At 36.9% G+C, this 19,756-nt stretch overlaps 2 protein-coding genes across 2 annotated transcripts; both read left to right on the forward strand.

Annotated features, from left to right (window-relative positions):
• Positions 1-139: 139 nt before the first annotated feature.
• On the forward strand, positions 140-13,286 carry aldocb (aldolase C, fructose-bisphosphate, b). Its single transcript, XM_058757869.1, has 9 exons — positions 140-276; positions 6,589-6,719; positions 6,862-7,073; positions 7,840-7,894; positions 7,982-8,142; positions 8,675-8,758; positions 8,849-9,023; positions 11,086-11,285; positions 12,316-13,286. Exons 2-9 carry the CDS (start codon positions 6,608-6,610, stop codon positions 12,406-12,408), a joined length of 1,092 nt encoding a protein of 363 aa, XP_058613852.1. The 5' UTR covers positions 140-276; positions 6,589-6,607; the 3' UTR covers positions 12,409-13,286.
• Positions 13,287-14,079: 793 nt separating this feature from the next.
• pigs (phosphatidylinositol glycan anchor biosynthesis, class S) lies at positions 14,080-19,619 on the forward strand. The gene is made up of 12 exons (XM_058757917.1): positions 14,080-14,214; positions 14,512-14,651; positions 14,739-14,850; positions 14,968-15,057; positions 15,650-15,741; positions 15,826-16,063; positions 16,146-16,288; positions 16,970-17,084; positions 17,179-17,324; positions 18,239-18,339; positions 18,422-18,632; positions 18,748-19,619. The coding sequence occupies exons 1-12, from the start codon at positions 14,196-14,198 to the stop codon at positions 19,024-19,026; spliced, it is 1,686 nt and encodes a 561-aa protein (XP_058613900.1). The 5' UTR covers positions 14,080-14,195; the 3' UTR covers positions 19,027-19,619.
• Positions 19,620-19,756: the final 137 nt, after the last annotated feature.

Below are 19,756 nucleotides of genomic sequence, written 5' to 3' on the forward strand. Positions count from 1 at the left end.
AAAAGAATAATTCTATCACATTTTGATTTCACAGAAGCCTACGTGCTCGTACAACACACCTCAAGCATGAGACTGTCGAATGTGATGTCGACGCTGACGGTCACGCGCGAGGTCACTTTAAAGACTCATGAATATTCATTGTTATTACAATAAGGTCGTGACCAAAGCCACGCCCCTAGGTGGGTTGATTTTTCTAAGCGGTCACGTTGCTTTGCGGCATTGAAACAGGAGGCTGTCGACAGTAAGGCATCTTTTGCATCACTCTCTTCTAAACAGGTAAAGTGATTGAATTCTTCAATTTAAAAAAAAAATATATATATATATATATTACATTATAGGGACACTGCCGCTTTCTTGAGTGACATGTCATTTACTCGTTTTGTAAACAGACCATTTTTGATATTGAATGTAATTTTGTTCATTTCTAATGTCATTTTATTTAAAATATCCGCTATGTTAATAGTGCAACGCCAGTTATTTGCCTTGCATTGAGTATCAGAAGTAAATATGTGTGATCCGACAGGTGGTTGTCTCATTTACTAATCGAAGGCCTTCTCCATCATGGGACAATGCTAAATACGTTTATAGCAAATACGTCAAACATATAGAAGCCGTCGCTGTGAAATGCTAGTTTTTGAGGGTTCAAACACTCAATCAACTATATAAAGAGATAAACATAATCAAATCGACATTCATGACATTCAATGTCACCCTGAGCATGGGTGAACACACCATCATCATCACCACCACCTCTCTTCCGTATATTTAGAGTAACGTTAGAGCTAACAGGAACCCTACAAACCGAATCTATTTTAACAGCGTTTATTTCACAGAATATGCTAATTAAAGCATCATATACACGCGTAGGTCTATACAGCATCATGGATGCGACTGCTGTCTGCGGAAGGGAGTGTGGCCGATCTGCACGTAGGCATTTCCTACATCACTGTAGCTTAGCCTAGCAGAGATGAGCTAACGTGGTGAAATAGCGTTCCCTACAGCGCCTCAGAGATTTTAAACGCATCCTAACCACATCACACGCTCTCGAAAGAGATATTTCAATAATGTACATCAAATTTAGGTTATGTCAAAGACGTCATTCACCCTAAATGTCGCCCTCGGACGCTTTAACATCCCGCCTACACCGCAAGCGACGCAACTAGAACGCGCGTTTGCGTCGCGTTGCGTCACGGCGCATATAAAAGGTTTGTGATGAATCACGCGAGCTGTGTTCTCATCCTCTCGCGTGTCGTGTATACGTGCTGAAGATGGTGTCTCTCCTCTCTGAGGACGCCGCAGGTACATATAGTGCTGCTCAAGGTGAAATGAACTAAGCTGATGATGGAGACTAAGCTCAGGATGTACAGTTCTCTAAACGGTGGCCTTTGACTCGTTTATTTTTTCTTTTCTTTTTGTATCTTTTGCATAACCATTGCATTTCTCCATGCGTAATATCTGTTTGAAGATAAGATAATGCATGTGATATGTTTCTAAGCCTGTTGAAATTAAAAAAGCATTTAATTAATATTTTAAACATTTTTATATAATTAATATTTTCCAGGGAAATCAGTGTAATTTCAAATAAATTTAAGGAAATTGGTAAGTTCTGTGGGAAGAACTACCCTTCTCATAATCCTGAAGCGAGATCCACCAATCAGAAAAGCTCAGCAGATGCTCTCAACCTGCTGTTTGTGAATTTTTGCACTGAACATAAAATGTTTTTATACTGAAAAATACTCAATGTTTGTATATTGTAGTGTTGTGCTTCATTTGATTACACCACAATTTCAGTGCACAGTCTTCCACCTATCAAACATTCATTTTTGCTTTAGTTCAAATTTGTAATGTCATGATTTGTTCTGGAACTGGCTGGTTTCTTTCATTGAAATCCCCAGTGGAGAAAATGAATAGGAAGATGCTTCCGGGATCAAAGCCATTGGGAAAAATGGGCTGGTCACTGACTCACTGTTGCGCATGATGCAGTGCAGAGCAACAGATGCAGACTGAATCTGTCAGCTGTCACTTACGCCTTTTTGAGAAACATCTTTTTCAAGGCCACTGACACTCCCTATAAAGATCTGTTTGAATAAAAGAACAGGTTTTCAACAGGATGGCTTTATCAACCTAGCGATAAGCATTTTAAATCATTTTCAGTGCATTTTTTTTTTTTTTGGAATTTGATGTAAAGCACCAAATCTGTTCAAATGTGCAATGTTAAAAGGGGTCTGCAATGATCGGAAGGGGTTGTTCTTCACACCCGTAACTGATACTAGACTGGTTAGCTTCTCTATCCTGCTATTTTGTGCTTGCATATCCAAGCATCTAGCAGATTGATGCCTTATAGGCATTAATTTGATCCACTGTGTGATTTGTTTAAAACCAGTTAAGAATTAAGGCCGTAACTAAATGACTCAAAAGCGCAGTGTCTAAACAGTGTCATCATGACTCATCAAAACGTATTCACATCCATTAGAAACACTGATGGTGTTTTATAAATGGCAAGCCAGTGTGGTTCTCTCTAATTTAAACAGAGCTTGCAGTTGTTAATGATATATTATATAATAAACTATGTAACATTGGCAAGCAGTCTAAATAATATCTTGGTCTATCTCCAACCTATTCCCATTAGTAGGACTCTCATAATATTTAAAATAAATAACAAATTGATAAAATAGCTAAAAATACATTTGAATAAATGTTTTGAAAAATGTTGGTAACCAAACAGTTGACGGTAGCCATCGACTTCCATAGTATTTATTTTTCCATTCTACCAACTGTTTAGTTACCAACATTCTTCAGAATGGCTTTGTTGACGGTGGCCACTGACTTCCATTTTATGGGGAAAAAAATACTATGGAATTACCGTCAACTGTTTGGTTACCAACATTCTTCAAAATATCATCTTTTGTGCTCTACAAAAGAAAGAAACTTACAGGATGGAACAACTTGAGTAAATGGGGTGAGTAAATGATGACAGAATTTTCATTTTTGGGTGAGCTGTCCCTTTAAAAATTGCTCAAAATAATGCCAGTCAGTGAAGACTCCTACAATATGTCAGATGCCTGTTTTCTTCTAAGTGGAATGGTAAGAGCGTGTTGTGACGCATCCCTTGCAAAAAATATTTGAAAATGTGCGCTGCATGAGGTGAGCGGCAGCCGTAGGCTGTGTTTTTCTGTGGAAACTTCCATTGTTCAACAAACCCAATGAGCCGGATTCATTAACAGAGTGAGACTTCAGGGATGTGTGCTCTCCTGTCACTTCAGTAATACTGTGATTAACCATATGATAGCATAGAAATGAAACAATAGCTAAGATGCTTGAGAAACAACAACTGGCTTGAAATCAGCTGATTTGTTTAGCTCTAAATAAAATGAGAGGATTAGCCTATCTCGGACAATATAACATTAAATCATTCTGTGTTTCTTGGTGGGTTTGTTTTCTCTTTTATTCCGTGAGTTCTGTGCATGAACTGGTGTGTTTGGGGCCACAACGCATCTAACTGTGATTTATATCAACCAGCCAGTCTGTGCTGGTTTTGGCTTGTTCCATTCAGTACAGAGATGGGGGAGCACTCGACCAGGAAATGTAATCAATATACAGGCATAGAAGGAATTTAGACGAGCAATAAACTCCAGCGTCAATATGAATGATATCTGAGTGATATTGAGTGAAAAAAAATAACCTTTGTGTAAAAGTCTAGTAAGAAGTGCATTTTTAAAATATACATGCAGATAATATATTATCAATTAAATAAAAGTCAATTTTTCATTACTGTTTCTTAAAAAAATTTAGGTGGACTTTACAAAGAGCACTTTGTAATAATTTCTAATTAAACCTTTTAATTTAACATCAATTTTAAATAATTATGATTAATTATAGATTAAAATTTTGTGCTTTAAGTACACTTATTTTAGTGTGTTGACACATTACAGAAAATGCACTTGATTATAGTTTTAAATGTAGGTTATTCAGTATTACATTTAAAGCACTCTTATGTTCAGGTAATTGCATTAAATATAAATGTAAACTATAATGCACTTTGATTTAATTGCAATTAGCATGCCGTTAAGTAAAACATTACATTCAGTTCACAATTATTTATCTTTTAAAATATATTATTTCCATAGTAATACTGTTTTAAAAGTATTCTAAATTGCACTTCTTTTTCACAAGTAACCAAACCCTTTTAATGAAATGCTGTGCCAATCCAATACCATGTAGTAACAGACAGTGGGGCATGTCTAATGGGGATTGACAGCAGAGATTAGAGGAGTGCGATTGCATAACAGCGATTAAAAAATGCTCTGCTGGCTTTAGTCCATGTTATTATACAATTCAGCCTCGCTGAAGAGCTTGTGAGAACGAGTGGGCTAGAATATTAACCAGACCCTTTTTGATACCTTGAATAATGAGGCACAGTTTTGTTTATCCATAGCCAGCAGTCAGACGTTTCCAGGAGACAAATTGTTGTTCCTTGTGTGACTTACTTTGGGTGAAGTAGTGTTTCTAAGCAGCAGAAAGCACTGCCAAGCAATTTCCCATTCGAGCCATGGTCTGATTCCCAAATCAAGGGACATAGTGTAGCTCTTTATGTATGGTTTCCACTAAAGTATTAAACAGCACAACTATATTCAGCATTGATAATAATAGGAAATGTTTCTTGAGTACCAGATCAGCATATTAGAATGTCCCCAAACATTTGGTGTGTGTGTGTGTGTGTGTAAATAATATCCCAATGTTCTGTCATGAAACACTAGATCAGGGTTCCTCAATTAGTTTTCGCCGAGGGCCGAATTCTGCCAACAATACCAAGCCAAGGGCCACTGATCTATCTATCTATCTATAATATATAATTATTCTTATTCTTATTATTACAATTATTATATTGTTGCTTTTGTTAAAATAGTCACAAGATGGTCATAAGGTAAATGTTCAGATTTTTTTACCCCCAGTAGTCTGTTTTATTCAAACAATTATGAACATTTTTGCATTTAGATACAGAAGAACTTTGCCTGTTGAATATTAAAAACAAATGAACAAACAAAAAATCTGGATCTCCATGTCTGCCATGCAAATCAACTGTTCCTGCTCATCTCCAGACTGGATCTCTTCTCTCCACTTTCCCTAATTGCAGATTCAATTATTAGATCTGTCAGCATTAAAATTTTTACACTTAGATTTTTTTGGGGGATCAAACTATAACACTGTGTGTCCCAACCAGACGTGAAGCGACGCGATTAAAAAGTATCTTTTCCATGTAATTTTTGTCCTAACCACCCGCGACAGCGACACGTGACAATAAGCGACACAGAATTCTATTTTAGAAATGTTTTTTATTTTCTGCGACGTCACGGCAGGAACAACATACATAATATGACAGTGATAATCTCAGGTAATGATTATGTGCTTTATTCAATGTTAAAAGTGTCTAATGTGAGTTTGAATATTATTTTGCGTGAGGTTTATAGCCATAGTGAAAGCAACAATAGATATTTTACCTCAGATCTTGAAAATAAATTAAAGCAAACTTACTTTAAAACTGTGAACTCACTGCGAACCAACATCCATAACAAAGATGTTTTCTGTCGGGGATTTGTCGCGCCGCATCCAGTGTAGACAGCATCACTGATTATAGTAAGTTATATGGTATTTTGTTGCGTCGCGCCGCTCGCTTGCGGTGTAGACACAATGTAATTTAATGTCGCTTTCTGATGCTGTGTTTGAATTTTCATGACACATTATTTGAAATTAGCGCAGGCCAAACATTTTTCTCTCGTGGCCGCCTATTGAGGAACCCTGCGCTAGATAATGCAGTCCGATAGGTCTAACTCAGTCTGACAGAATGACATCATCACATGTTGCAGCTGATTGGTTCTTTTTGTATCAGCAGCCAATGAGCTTGCTGCTTAGCATTCAGATATATGACTAATGCTTGCTGTAGCAGTTGCATCATGCTTCAGAAACCCTCCACCTTCCCCAGCTCCACCTGTATAGATCTGCTATGTGGTGATTCATGTATGCTATCCACCTTTTTCTTGCCGTAAAAATGGGCGGCCATTTGTAAATTCTATGGGTCTAGCTTCCGGTCTCATCGCGTCCAGCTATTTTTAGCTGTTCAAAATAGTTAGTTTTGCAGGTTGATATTGAAAATTGGTGAGTCTTATCATTTTATTTTTATATATTATCTTAATTACGAACACACTGGTTTGTAGTGCAAACAGTTTTACCGTTTACTGCATGTTGTTATTCTCCTCGTTATTTACCTGTAGCGGCTAATGAACCGGAAGTCTCACCCATAGGCTTACTTCCACATTGAAGAAAAAGGTGGATATATGGGTCTTATTTCATATGTTACATGTGCTGTAGCAGTATTTCTTTCATGCTCACAGCAGCATGTTGTGGATGTATTGGCCGTAGCAAGTCTCGGTACTTACTCTGCTGCAGCGTAGCAGAACTATTCCACCAAAACCAAATACATTAACATTATCATGTACATTACCATGCCAAACCCTCCGAGAGTTGTCATGATAGAAATGCATATAAGATGGATGAAATGACAGTTGTATCTCTGCCATTCCTCTATTGCAGGTTGCTTTGAGCCGCAGACATGACGCACCAGTACCCCGCACTCACAACTGAGCAGAAGAAGGAGCTCCAGGAAATTGCGCAGCGTATCGTAGCTCCTGGGAAGGGCATCCTCGCTGCAGATGAGTCCACAGGTCAGTGAGGGTTTCATCTTATATGGACATAACACTTTCAGTATGATTATTTACTCCATGTTGTTCCAAACATGAAATATTCAGCAAACAGCTTTCTGTCTGTCCCTCTAACACAATGATATGTATGTCTGAATGTATACAGGTAGCATGGCAAAGCGCCTGAACCCCATCGGCGTCGAGAACACAGAGGAAAACCGCCGTCTGTATCGCCAGATCCTTTTCTCTGCTGACGAGCGCATAGACAAGTGCATTGGTGGCGTCATCTTCTTCCACGAGACCCTTTACCAGAAAGCTGATGATGGCACATCCTTTGCCAAATTGATCAAGGACAGGGGCATTGTTGTGGGAATCAAGGTACAAGATTTGATTTAAATTAATAAGTTTATTCCACTGGGATGCATTACATTGATCAAAATTTACAGTAAAGTCATTTTAAATGTTTCTAAAGATTTCTATTTCAAATAAATGCTGAAGAGATGTCACAGTTTCCACAAAATATTAAGCAGCACAAATGTTTTAACACTGATAATAATAAGAAATGTTTCTTGAGCAGTAAACCAGCATGTTCGATTGATTTCTGAAGGATCATGTGACACTGAAGACAAGAGTAATGATGCTGAAAATTCAGCTTTGCATCACAGGAATAAATTACATTTTAATAGATAATAAAATAGAAAAATATTTGTAATATTTCACAGTTTTTACTGTATTTTTGATCAATTAAATGCAGCCTTGAGCACAATAGACTTCTTTCAAGAGCAGAACCAACCAACTCCTAAATTTTGAGTAGTGTATATAATACAATTATAAATAAAATATGCAGTGCTGCCATAAATACTGAGTGCTGAGTTATAAATAAGTAGGCATTGGCGAAGGATTAGGATGAGATTATTAGGTTAAATCAGTTTGTTCTTCTCTAATAAGACCTTTTTAGCTGCTTGGAGATGTTTGTAGATATTTGAAATATTATATTTGTATACTTTTCTTTGTATTGGTGAATTAAGCATAGTTTAGACATTTACTTTTAAGATAGTTATTAGAAAATACAGTCAGGACTGCTGGACTATCAGCAATGCTGCCATGACAGTTTGATCCTAAAGCAGGTTGTCCTCTTTTACAGGTTGACAAAGGTGTCGTCCCTCTGGCAGGAACTAATGGAGAGACCACAACACAGGGTAAGATTACAGTTACTGATCAAATATTTGCTAAAATTGATGGCAATAATGATGTATTGTTAATGTGATACCTGTTTTTTTTTTAAGGGCTTGATGGCCTGTCAGAACGCTGTGCTCAGTATAAGAAAGACGGTGCAGACTTTGCCAAGTGGAGGAGTGTGCTGAAGATCAGCGAGACCACTCCTTCAGAGTTGGCCATCATGGAGAACGCTAACGTCCTGGCTCGCTATGCCAGCATCTGCCAGCAGGTGAGTTTATTAAGTCTTGGCTGTCTGTACATTAATCTTAAAGGCAGTGTTGTTATTGTTAATTAAAAATAAAACTATTATTTGAATCGTTAATTGAAAAAAATAAAGCAGAAATTAAATCTAAATATTAAATGAAAAACCTGAACAAAAAATGTTTTTGAAATGTTGCAGTGAAAACTAGCTGAACTAAAATAAGCTGATGTACTAAATTTACAAGCTAGAACTCAAATAAAAATAAAGCTAAATAGAAACATTTTCAAAAACTGTGGTAAAAGTACATAATGACTCAAATTTAAACTAAAATGAAAAACTGAAATTTTAAAATATTTAATGCAAAATATGAAAAAATACTATAATAGTAAATAAAGAATACTAAATAACACTGACAGCAAGAAATCCAGATCACAACGGTCTTAATGTATATTTAGGTATTTTAGAGAATTGTTGGATGGAGTTGAAGCTAATGGATAGATATCAGAGATATCTTCTTTTTTTTGTTTTTTGAGCTAATATTGTCTGTTTGGGTTTTCAGAATGGGATTGTGCCCATTGTTGAGCCAGAGATTCTACCTGATGGTGACCACGACTTGAAACGCTGCCAGTATGTTACAGAGAAGGTATATAAAAAGTGACATTAATTTATAGGGTTGAAACATCTTATATGATTAAATTTATTAAACTTTTCTTTATTTTCCATGTATCTCCAGGTCCTTGCTGCCTGCTACAAGGCCCTGTCTGACCATCACGTCTATCTGGAGGGAACTCTTCTTAAACCCAACATGGTGACAGCTGGACACTCCTGCCCCACCAAATTCTCCAATGAGGAAATTGCCATGGCTACAGTGACAGCCTTGCGCCGTACCGTTCCCCCCGCAGTAACAGGTGAGTCATGAGTCTAATGGAGAAACCTCAGTTGTGTTTGATTCACTGTTTGAAGCTTTAAAGCTGCAGTCCGTAACTTTTTTGGTTAAAAATGATCCGAAATCAATATTTGAGCAAGTACATAACCAGCCAGTGTTCAACGGTTAGCTTATAATAATGTTTTCTAATTTGAGTGGTACGGGTAGGTTTTCATGGGAAAATCGAGCATGGCACTGCGTCATTACGTTACGTCTGTAAACATAAAGAAGTTGCTACTAGGCTATCGCATGTGAGGATCCTGCAGGTGATGGAACGTTTATAGCCTTTTCTCACAGCAGCTAGAATAATTAAATGTATCATTTTGATGGCGGATTGAAATCCAGAAAGGATTATGTGTTTATAAAACACATGTGAATGAAATGAAATTATATTCCAGTTTTAAATGTGCTTCTGATTACAGATAGCCTGGGATTACACAAGATTTGTATTTTAAAGACAACCAGTTCTAAGGGAGCATAGTTTGCTTTTTGGGTTAAAATAATTTCTTAATATGAAATTTGAATGGTATGACAATTAGAGATTAGACTGTACAGAAATTGAAATCTACACGCTAAAACACACTATACTCAGTCACTCAATGCTGATGTTGTTAACATTTAATAATTTGAGAATAAAGTATAACAATAATAATACTTTGCACGGTTAGATGTGATATGAGCTAACCGATCGTTAGATTTAATCACCATTGGCAACGCGATTTATGGTAATGCTTTTTTCCTCAGTTGGTCAGAACAAACTTGGCAGACTTGTTACTTACTTACTCAGTTGGCAATATACGAAGAAAATTCTTATTTGGGTCATATATTCCAAGACATAGGCTAGAATCTGTGATTGCGAAGTACATATCCACATTGGTGCCCTGACTGACTGCCACACATTCACCTCAAAACATTAGATTAATCTGCGCTGGAGCCGTGCTGACTCACAACCCCACGCAAGCAAGATAATTCCGCAAGCAGCTGCAATTCCAGGTTTTCAAACAGAGATGGCGACAAAGAGGCAAAACTTACTGACTGCAGCTTTAAGAATGTGGAGAGCAATGATGTAAATAACAAGAGAAAATGGCATGTTTTAAAAAGTGTGAGCAGTGAACACAGGGTTCCCACGGGTCCTTGAAATCCTTGAAAGTTTGTGAATCTGATTAAAAATTTTCAAGGCCCTGGAAAGTTTTTGAAAATAAACAAACATGGATACAGGTCCTTGAAAATTCCATATAGTCTGCTAATGTGTTATTTCGCCAACACTTTGTGCATACTAGCTTGCTTGATTTACGTTGCACATTTATGCGTTACGTTAAGTGTTTCCCACGTGAGGTACTTTGTGTTGTTCGTTGCCATGACGTTCACGCACACAAAACTACTAAGATGGTACCTCAACGTTTCACAGACACACCGTGAAACACTGCAAAAATAGGCTGAAACCGCTGGAACGTGATGACTGGAAAATGCAAGTTTCAAGATATTTGGCTCACCAAAGAAGATTACAAAGAATGGCTTGCCAGAGATCCAAAGGATGTAATGTTGAATTGCTTTGCTGGTTAAGATAATGTAAAGCCATGAGGCAAGAAAAATTTAAAAGCATATTCATATATCTTAAATCTTCTGGTTACATGAGCCTAAGCTCTTTTCAATAAAATCCATGCAAAAGTTAATATCAGATCATTTTAGAATACAGTATAGTATGTACCAAATATTATTCAATTTTATGCAAAACAGAAATACGACAAATATCAGATTTGTCATATGGCCAAAAATAAATGCAAAAAAAAAATTGCTTTTTTGCATAGTTGTGTTTGACACATGAAAACTGTAACAATATATCTTACAAGGTGACGCGATGTAACCTTTGCTCTCACTTGAAATGTGTCCCCACATTAAGTCCTTGAATTTGAGGGTATTGGACCTGGAAAGTCCTTGAAAGGTCCTTGAATTTGAAGTTAACCAAGGTGTGGGAACCCTGTGAACAGTATGTGGTGAGACAATAGTGTTATTTCAGAAAATGTATTTTGAAATTCCTCTGGCAGGTGTGACATTCCTCTCTGGAGGTCAGAGTGAGGAGGATGCATCTATAAACTTGAACGCCATCAACACCTGCCCTCTGACAAAACCCTGGGCCCTCACCTTCTCCTATGGACGTGCCCTGCAGGCCTCTGCCCTCACCGCCTGGCGCGGAGTCAAGGAAAATGAGAAGGCTGCCACAGAGGAGTTCATCAAGCGTGCTGAGGTCAGTTGATCAAATCGTTTTCCCATTAAGGTGCAGTCACTTTAGTAAAATTTCACATTAGCAAAAGGTCCATTGTCTATTGACAATAGAGTAGCAATGTATAAAGTATAGTTCACACAGAAGTCACTTCCAAACTGAGCAGCTTTCTGTTGGCCAACGCGGATAATCTGTGTGACCAATTTGAATCAGTTGCAAAATGTTTGCATTGCACTTGGATTCCCCTTGAAATTACTGAATTTTGCCCATGAAAATTGTATACCCCTAAAGCAAATTTTATTTTGACCTAAATGCAATGCATTTTTGTAAATTTTGTGGAAATTTCTGTAGTTTATGTAATTGACATAATGCTTAATAAATATGCTCATCAATATGTAAATATGCTAATTTCTATTAAATAATCTTTAAAATTTATATATATTTTTTTATACAGATAATAATGCTAATATCTATAAAATGTGTATCTGCATCTTTTCAGAAATCATGAACCACTAAATGTCATGTAAATTTATAGGTCAAATAGGAACTTTGTGTGTAATATCTTTAAATGATCATTTTTAAGGGCTTTTCTCAGTAAATACTGATATATGTAAAGTTATTTTTTTTATTTAATTTGAATAATATTTAGCATATAATGTTAGTGATATACTGAAATTTCAGCAACCACAAATATTCAGCCATAGCTGCAAAAAAACAAAAACTATCATTTCAGTTTCGATCATATTACTAATTTCAGGACGATTTTTCTAGTAAATGCATGCATTGAGTATGTTAAAGTACTGACAATCTAATGTATACTTTAATATAGAAGGTATATAGAATTATGTAAATATATAAAATAGTATAACTTTTTAAATAATACGTAACATAATAAAAACAATATAATACTACAAAATAATATACAAATGAATAACAATAGAGCTAGGAGGTGAATCTGTTTAGAATTATTGGGCGACAATTCTTTGTTAATGTAAGGTCTCTCTAAAACGGCTGATTCAGGCAACATAAACTGACCTTTGTGAACTTTCCTCAGGCTAATGGATTGGCTGCTCAAGGCAAGTACGTCTCCGCTGGAACCGGTGGATCAGCGGGACAGTCCCTGTACGTGGCCAATCATGCCTACTGAACATCCTGCATCCCATCGTTCCAGCTTCCGCCAGCCAATAGTATAGTGCACAGCTGCTACCCTTCCTGTCACCAACCAATCACAGGCCTGCGCTGTCTTCTGTACTTTAGGGTTGTCAATGCAGTGTCTCATAATGTATCTATTTAAAATTTATTAAACTTTAAGAATGGAGAGGAGAAATAGAAAGGTACGCAGGAGATTATTTTTTATTTTTGAAATACTCAAGGCATGGTTTCATGCTACAAACAAGAAAACAGTATTTTTTGTGGCCCGTTTTAAATGGATGTGTATGTATATCAGCCGTTCTGTTTTCATCATTCCAACATAAGTCATTCCAATTCAGGCACCAGCCACTCGAGTTGACTTGTCACATTCCTTGCCGTGCAGTATGACCTCATGATGATGTGAATACTGAGTTCAGATGCCAGCAGGGGCAGTTTATTATAATAGGAAACAGAGTAATATATTATTGCTAGTTATGGTTAACTCCACCAGACTCCAAGGAATATTATTTTGTGTTGTGTTCACATATAATATTAATGCATTGTCTGGGCTGTGTGATTACTGTCCAATAAATTTAATATAAATTACTAACAATATTAGTTTGAAAAGGACCGTTATTTTGAAATTGTGCTCTGTTGTGTTGTGTGCTTGAGTGTATCATGCTCTCCCTCTCCTCCCTGTATTTGTGACACAGTGCTACATGAATAATAACTTCTATTGGTTGTAAACGGCGGAGCGGACCAAACTGTGGAGCTTCTGGGGAGGGGAGCATTCACTGCTCTGTTGACAAAATGTGATCTTGTGATTTGATGTTGTTCTCTAAGCACTTTGTGTGTCAGATAGTAAAAACTCAAATAAAATACTGTAAAATGCCAGATTCTGTTTGTCATTATTATGCAGGTGTATTTCATACACATATGGCACACATTTGTAGCCATAACTTAGTTACACATACATTCCTTTGAGCTTTCCTCAACAGACCCTCAGCAATTTGCTGAATTAAGCATGTTTACGTAGATCTAAGTAAATGGGTCATTCTAAATTATTAATTGTAGAGAGTTCTATAATTTTATAGAGCGCATTTTACATAACAAATAGGGTGTAAAATATCTGTTCATTTGTTTCTAAAATTAATGGAGGCATGTTTACAAATATGGTACACCCTGGATTTCCACAATTGTTTTAAAACATTAAAGGCATATTACAGATGTGTTTGATAAAATATTACGTAACACGAAATTGTGTTTATATATTTATTTATTTGTAGTACAAATATTTACTTTTAATCACCAAATATACATGTGATCTGTACTAATATTAACATTTACTCCACAATTTATCAATATTAAATATATGAAAACCAGAACCTTTTTTTAATTTTCACCCAAAACTGAAAATTCTGTCACAATTTACCCTCTTGTCGTTCCAAACCTGCATGACTTTTACTTTTTTCTTCTGTAAAACACAAAAGAAGATTTATTTTTTTATGGTAACCAAAATATATTTTTAACATTATTCAAAATATTTTCTTTTGTGATCTGCAGAAGAAATAAACGCATATAGGTTTAACACGACATGAGAATGAGTAAATAAAGACTTCATTTTTGGGGAGAACTAACCCTTTAAAAGTGGCATTATTTTGAACTGCAAACCAAATGAATCGGAAGTCCGAATGACACTAAACCCGCCCCCTTTAACTCCAATTGGATGCTTCTGTGCCCTCTGCCGTCTGATTGGATAGAATCCTCCAATAGCGTGTTATGCGGTAGTCATTTCACACAGCAATGGCAGCCCTGCAGCTTGGTGAGTCTATAGTCTTTGGTTCTGTGCATTAATTCAAAACGATTTCCTCATTTTGCCTTCGAAATTATTTCAGTGTTCACGTGTTTGTTTTTGCCACAAATGTTAATTTAAAAGTACATAACGCTAAAGCCAAATGTCAGCGTATCGCTAGCTTAGTTATGTTAGCATGTTGTAAGTCAGGGTTGGGTCACTCACTATGTTTTTGAGAATGAATAATGGATATTTTATGTTTTCCACAATTTCAATGAATATGTAGTTCCTATTTAGTCTTATTTAATTTAATTTTGGTCATAACAGAAAAGCAGCGGGGGCGATATGCTGCCCTTGCCATCGCTGCAGTGGTCATTGTGGTGGGCATCCCACTCTGGTGGAAGACCACAGAGACCTACCGCGCCTGGCTGCCTTTCTCTGAGATCAGCGAACTCGACTCCCTCCAGGTAACACGCACTTAGTCCTTCCTCAAGGCAGAATCATGCTTGTCAAGCTATAAGTTCAGAAATGATACGTTATCGTGTTTTTGACAGCTTCAGCTAAGTGTTGATATCGAGGTGGTCTTCTCTCGAGGAACACTGACCCCAGAACAGCAGAAAAAGTTTCCATTTAGTCATGTCAATGAAAAGGAGCACCAAGTTGATGGTAAGTGATCAATTTCTGAAACTATTTGGAAGCTTCATCATACAACAAATTTTTAAACACAAAGAACAGAAATTTTGATATCCAGAACAGAACACATTGCTCTCTTTTCCTCTTCAGCTAAAACAGGTTTGCGGTACAAATATGAAACAAGATATCGCACTGCCACTGTAATGGAGGAAGACGCCTTGAATCAGCACTCTGCCGCAGGTTGAGTGGATTTATTGTTACTAAGAAATGCTGATTTAATCGTTTTTTAAAATTATTTATTAATATCAATTCAATTATGTCTCATTTTAATAAGGATATATTGACTATACTGACAGATTATAGAATATTTTAATTGTAGTGATTCCCACTGACACTTGCAGTCACTCGTATACATTAAATATTCTTCTTCTTCTCATCCATTATCATTTGCTTTCAAAAGAACCCTTAAAACTTGAATAGACTCCCAACAGAACTAAATAGTTAGAACTAATTCGTTTATTTTGGTTTCTTTTTTAAAAAAAGCAACCATTAACAATGGTTGTAGTTGTGAAATTGTGAACATTTAAATGGATTTTAGTGTTTTAAGTTTTACTACAGGTGGAAATTGGCCATTGTGGCTAAATTTGGCACATTTTACATTGATTCTGTGCACGATTAAGGTGCATTGTCCCTGAAATATAGATTTAAAAAAAGGAAAATAGGGTTTCTTTGGTTTTCTTTTTGTCCCATAACTCATTTTTAAATGTGAATTCATTGCTCTATTGGTACTATGGAGTTTCTATCCCTGAGCTGTTTACTTCTCCCTCCACAGAGGCAGATCTATCCCTACACATGCTCTCTGAGAGTTCTTGTGGGTCTGTGGTTGTATATGTGATCCCTGAGTCCTCCACCCTCCTGCCAGAGGTAAGATTCAGAGCATTTGTGTATTTTTACATACTGAAATCACCTCTGCAGCTCATTATGCTCATTCTGTTTGTTTACTTTCAGGATGTGAAAGTGTACGTGGGGCAACGGCGCACTGCGCTGCTACGTTCTCCTCCCTTTAAAAGTTCTTGGAGTCTGAAGGAAGTCCTATCAAATCTGGACATGGAGGTGGAGCAGGTGATAAGCACCATGTCCTTTAGTCACCAGGATATAGTAGCTGCTCTGAGCAACCGTGTCCGCATGACCAAAGTGACTAAGGAGAGTATGGCAGACAGCATGAGGGCCATCAAATCCAGTCCCGGTGAGTATCATCCCTCATTTTGGCTTGTTTTCTCAATAGCATACTCGTTTAATTATCTTAATCTAATTTTGACTTCTCTTAGGCTACGAGATCACATTCAGTCTGCTCAACCCAGACCCAAAGTCACACAGTCTTCACTGGGATATCGAAGGCGCCGTTCAAAGCTACATTCAGCCTTTATTGAACAAACTTGCCCCTATAGCCAACTTTTCAGTGGACTCTCAGGTGCCTAAGAACAATTACATTGTAGTTTGTGTGGTCTCTAACAAATGTGACTTTTCACAGGGCTGATGGAATATTCTGTTCCTTGCAACGGTTACAAATGTGTTAACCTGTAGAGAATTTGCTGTACTGTTTATACAACAACAGATACATTTGCACAGCTATTAGAGCTGCTTTGTGTTTTTACACGTGAGAGAAATGAAGAAATATGGAGTGGTGCATGAGGATATTTTACAGCTTGAAGACTCATTCAGTCAGCATTTAGAGTCAGAATTTTAATATTTTATAATATTAGTTGTGTTGATTTAAGTTTTTATTTATAAAATTTACTTATTTACTAAATATGAAGTTGCTCACTAATGACAGATTTATTATTCCTTTGCCGTCCTTTGTTTTTTTGGTTTACGTTCATCAACTTTGAAATAAAATAGTACAATAAAATAAATGATCTATTAAATTATCTAAATTTAATTTAATAAATTGGTATTACTGTGTGGTTATTTAGTATATCAGCAGCTTTCCACTGAGTTCAACTGAGGAAACATTGAACAAATATAACTATCATTATGTATATTTCTATGTTGTATGTAATAATTTGTAATTCTCATTCTTGATCTAATATTTTGTAAATACGGCCCAAAGTTCTCCTCTCCTATTTGTCACTTGTGTATTCGTTCTTTTCAGATTCTGTATTATGCTGTTCTGGGTGTGAACCCTCGATATGACAACAGTGTGTCAGCCTATACACTCAATGCAGACAGCCTGTCACATGTTATCAACCCTGTTGAGGCCAGACTAGGTGAGATTTGAGCTATAACTGATGTGATCTGCTTTTAATGAACAGTTTTTATGCTCATGTAGATTTACACATGCTGGTATTCTCTTTCACACAGGTTCCAATGCAGCTTCCTCTAACCCTGTCTTGAACTTCCTGCTGTATGTGCCAGATGCCCACCACTCTCCTCTTTTCATCAGAGACCACAGCAAACAGGAGGTGCCCTCTAACGCCTTCCACAGCCCTCGTTGGGGCGGCATTATGGTACTGTCCAGATATATTCACTTAAACATAGATTATAATGTTCTTTTTGCATTTCTCAGTGGCTAAGTTTACATGCACCCAAAAAATCAGATTCATGGCTCATATTGTTTTTTTTTTACCTTTTTTAAAAAAAATGTTTCGGTTCAGGGCTTCCGTACTTTTATTAAAGGAGACCCATTATGCCCCTTTTTACAGTATGTAATATAAGTCTCAGGTGTCTCCAGAATGTGTCTGAAGTTTCAGCTCCAAATACCCCACGGGTCATTTATTATATCGTTTTGAAAATGCCCATTTTGAGTGGAAGCAGAAATATGCTGTTTTTGTGCATGTCTCTTTAAATGCAAATAAGCTGCTGCTCCCCACTCTCTTTTCCAGAATAGTACTGTGCCTTTACAGCTCGTTCCTCAGATACTCTGTTAAAAACATCTGTTTGGTTTTGATTATCATGTCTATCGTGCTGAAATCATGTGTTTTAAGGCCATATCAGTTTAGACTTCTGATATATATGGTTTTCTGAGCGCATGCATCCAATGCACATGCACAGAAAGCATATGTCACACAGTAGTAAAAAAAAAAAAGCTTCTCTTTCATATTTTATTGCGCTTGAACTGTCAAATCCACACAAGTTTGTTAAAAATACACGAGTTACAAAAACAGTTGGTTATGTCTGTAAAGGTGAACAGCTGGGAAAGAAATCGCATGTTTATAGTAGATCTGTGTGGCAGCAGAGTAATATACAGTAAATAAATCAATAAATTCACTGCTCTTGTCTCCTCTGAGGCTGGGACTCTAGTGTTCTGTGCTCATCAGATTTTCATGATCACTTTTAAATATTGTGAATTATATGAAATAACGTGAATGTGCTGGATGTTGCAAACAGGCATATGTCTTTCATCTGTCATCTGTGTCCCCAGGTGTACAATGTGAATGAAATGTACGGACCTGAATCTGAGCGTCCTGTAGATATCAACATTAATATGGCTAAAGTGATGGGTGTGTTTTTGGCACAGTTACGGTTAGTACTTTCACAAATGTAAAAAAAAGTTTTGCCCAGATGAAAGTGTTTCATTTCACTGTCTTTATCATTTTGTTTCTAGGCTCATGCTAGGAGTGCAGCATACTCATCCTCCCACAGGCTTTGTGCTGCAGAGTCCAGGAAGCGCTGGACTGGCTGATTGGGAGCTGGACCGACTCCTGTGGAGCCGCAGTGTGGAGAACATCGCCACCGCCAGCACCACCATCACCTCACTGGCTCAGCTCCTCGACCAGATTGGAAACATCGTCATCAATGACAACATCGCACAGCAGGTGGGAGGTCCAGATGTTCATAGTTCATCACATAATGAAATGGTTCCACTCTAACATTTTGTCCTAAACAGTAGGAATTGTAAAATGCACAATGTTGCTATTATTTCTTGCACAGGTTTCCAGTGCAGTGACATCGCTCCAGTCTGCTGTCGCCGAGTTGGAGGCTGGGAACCTGGCCTTTGCGCTTCAGTACAGCAGGGAGGCCATTTTGGCTTCAGAGAGGGCCTTTTTCGACCCTTCTCTTTTGCATCTTCTTTATTTTCCAGACGATCAGAAATTCGCCATCTACATTCCTCTTTTCCTACCCATGTGTGTACCTATTGTGCTCTCGCTACTGAAAATTGTGAGTGAAGCTAAGAAAAGGCGATCAGATAAACAAGCCAAAAGTGACTGAGAAACCACGGCTTGTTTGATGCATACACACTAATGGCTGCATTTGTGTAGCATGTTCAAAAAACACACCGGTTCATTAAAAGATGATGTGTGTGGTGTACATTTACATTTTATTTATTAGACTAATAGTCTAACTATCATCGGATGAAAAAGAACTGATATGAAATCTGGATTATATTCTTAAATTTACAAAGGCAGCTGTAGTGAACAATGAATGAGTGAAATGATTGATTGTGCAGTGTGAAAATTGGTTTCTCTTTTTGTCCACATTAAGCGGTTGCACTGCATGTCTTGTTTTAACAATGTAACACTGGGTTTCATTTAGATTGTGAGGAATTAGTAGGCATATTGTGGTTTGTTTTTCAAGGGGTTCATAGTTGCAACAAAAATAAAATGCAAGATAAAAAAAAAAGTATATAAAAAACATTCTTATGTTTATTACAATAATTTCTCTGTATGTTTGAGTTGATGTGTGTTAACTTTAAAACGGGTTTGTATAGAGATCCAGGAATGATGCCATGTGAGAATTATTTTCAGTTTGAATTTCTATGTGAAAACCTGATGTTTATAAAATAAAATAAAAATCAGCCAGAACTGTTTGTTTTACAATTGAAGTAAAAACCAAATGCTCCAGGGACTAAGTGAAAGTATTTTTCATACTGTATTTCTACCATTTCCACGGAATTTACGAAAAGTAGGTCATGCGAAATAATACTAGCTCACTATACTAT

This window comes from Onychostoma macrolepis, chromosome 21 (assembly GCF_012432095.1).
Source record: "Onychostoma macrolepis isolate SWU-2019 chromosome 21, ASM1243209v1, whole genome shotgun sequence".
In the NCBI taxonomy this organism is placed as follows: domain Eukaryota; kingdom Metazoa; phylum Chordata; class Actinopteri; order Cypriniformes; family Cyprinidae; genus Onychostoma; species Onychostoma macrolepis.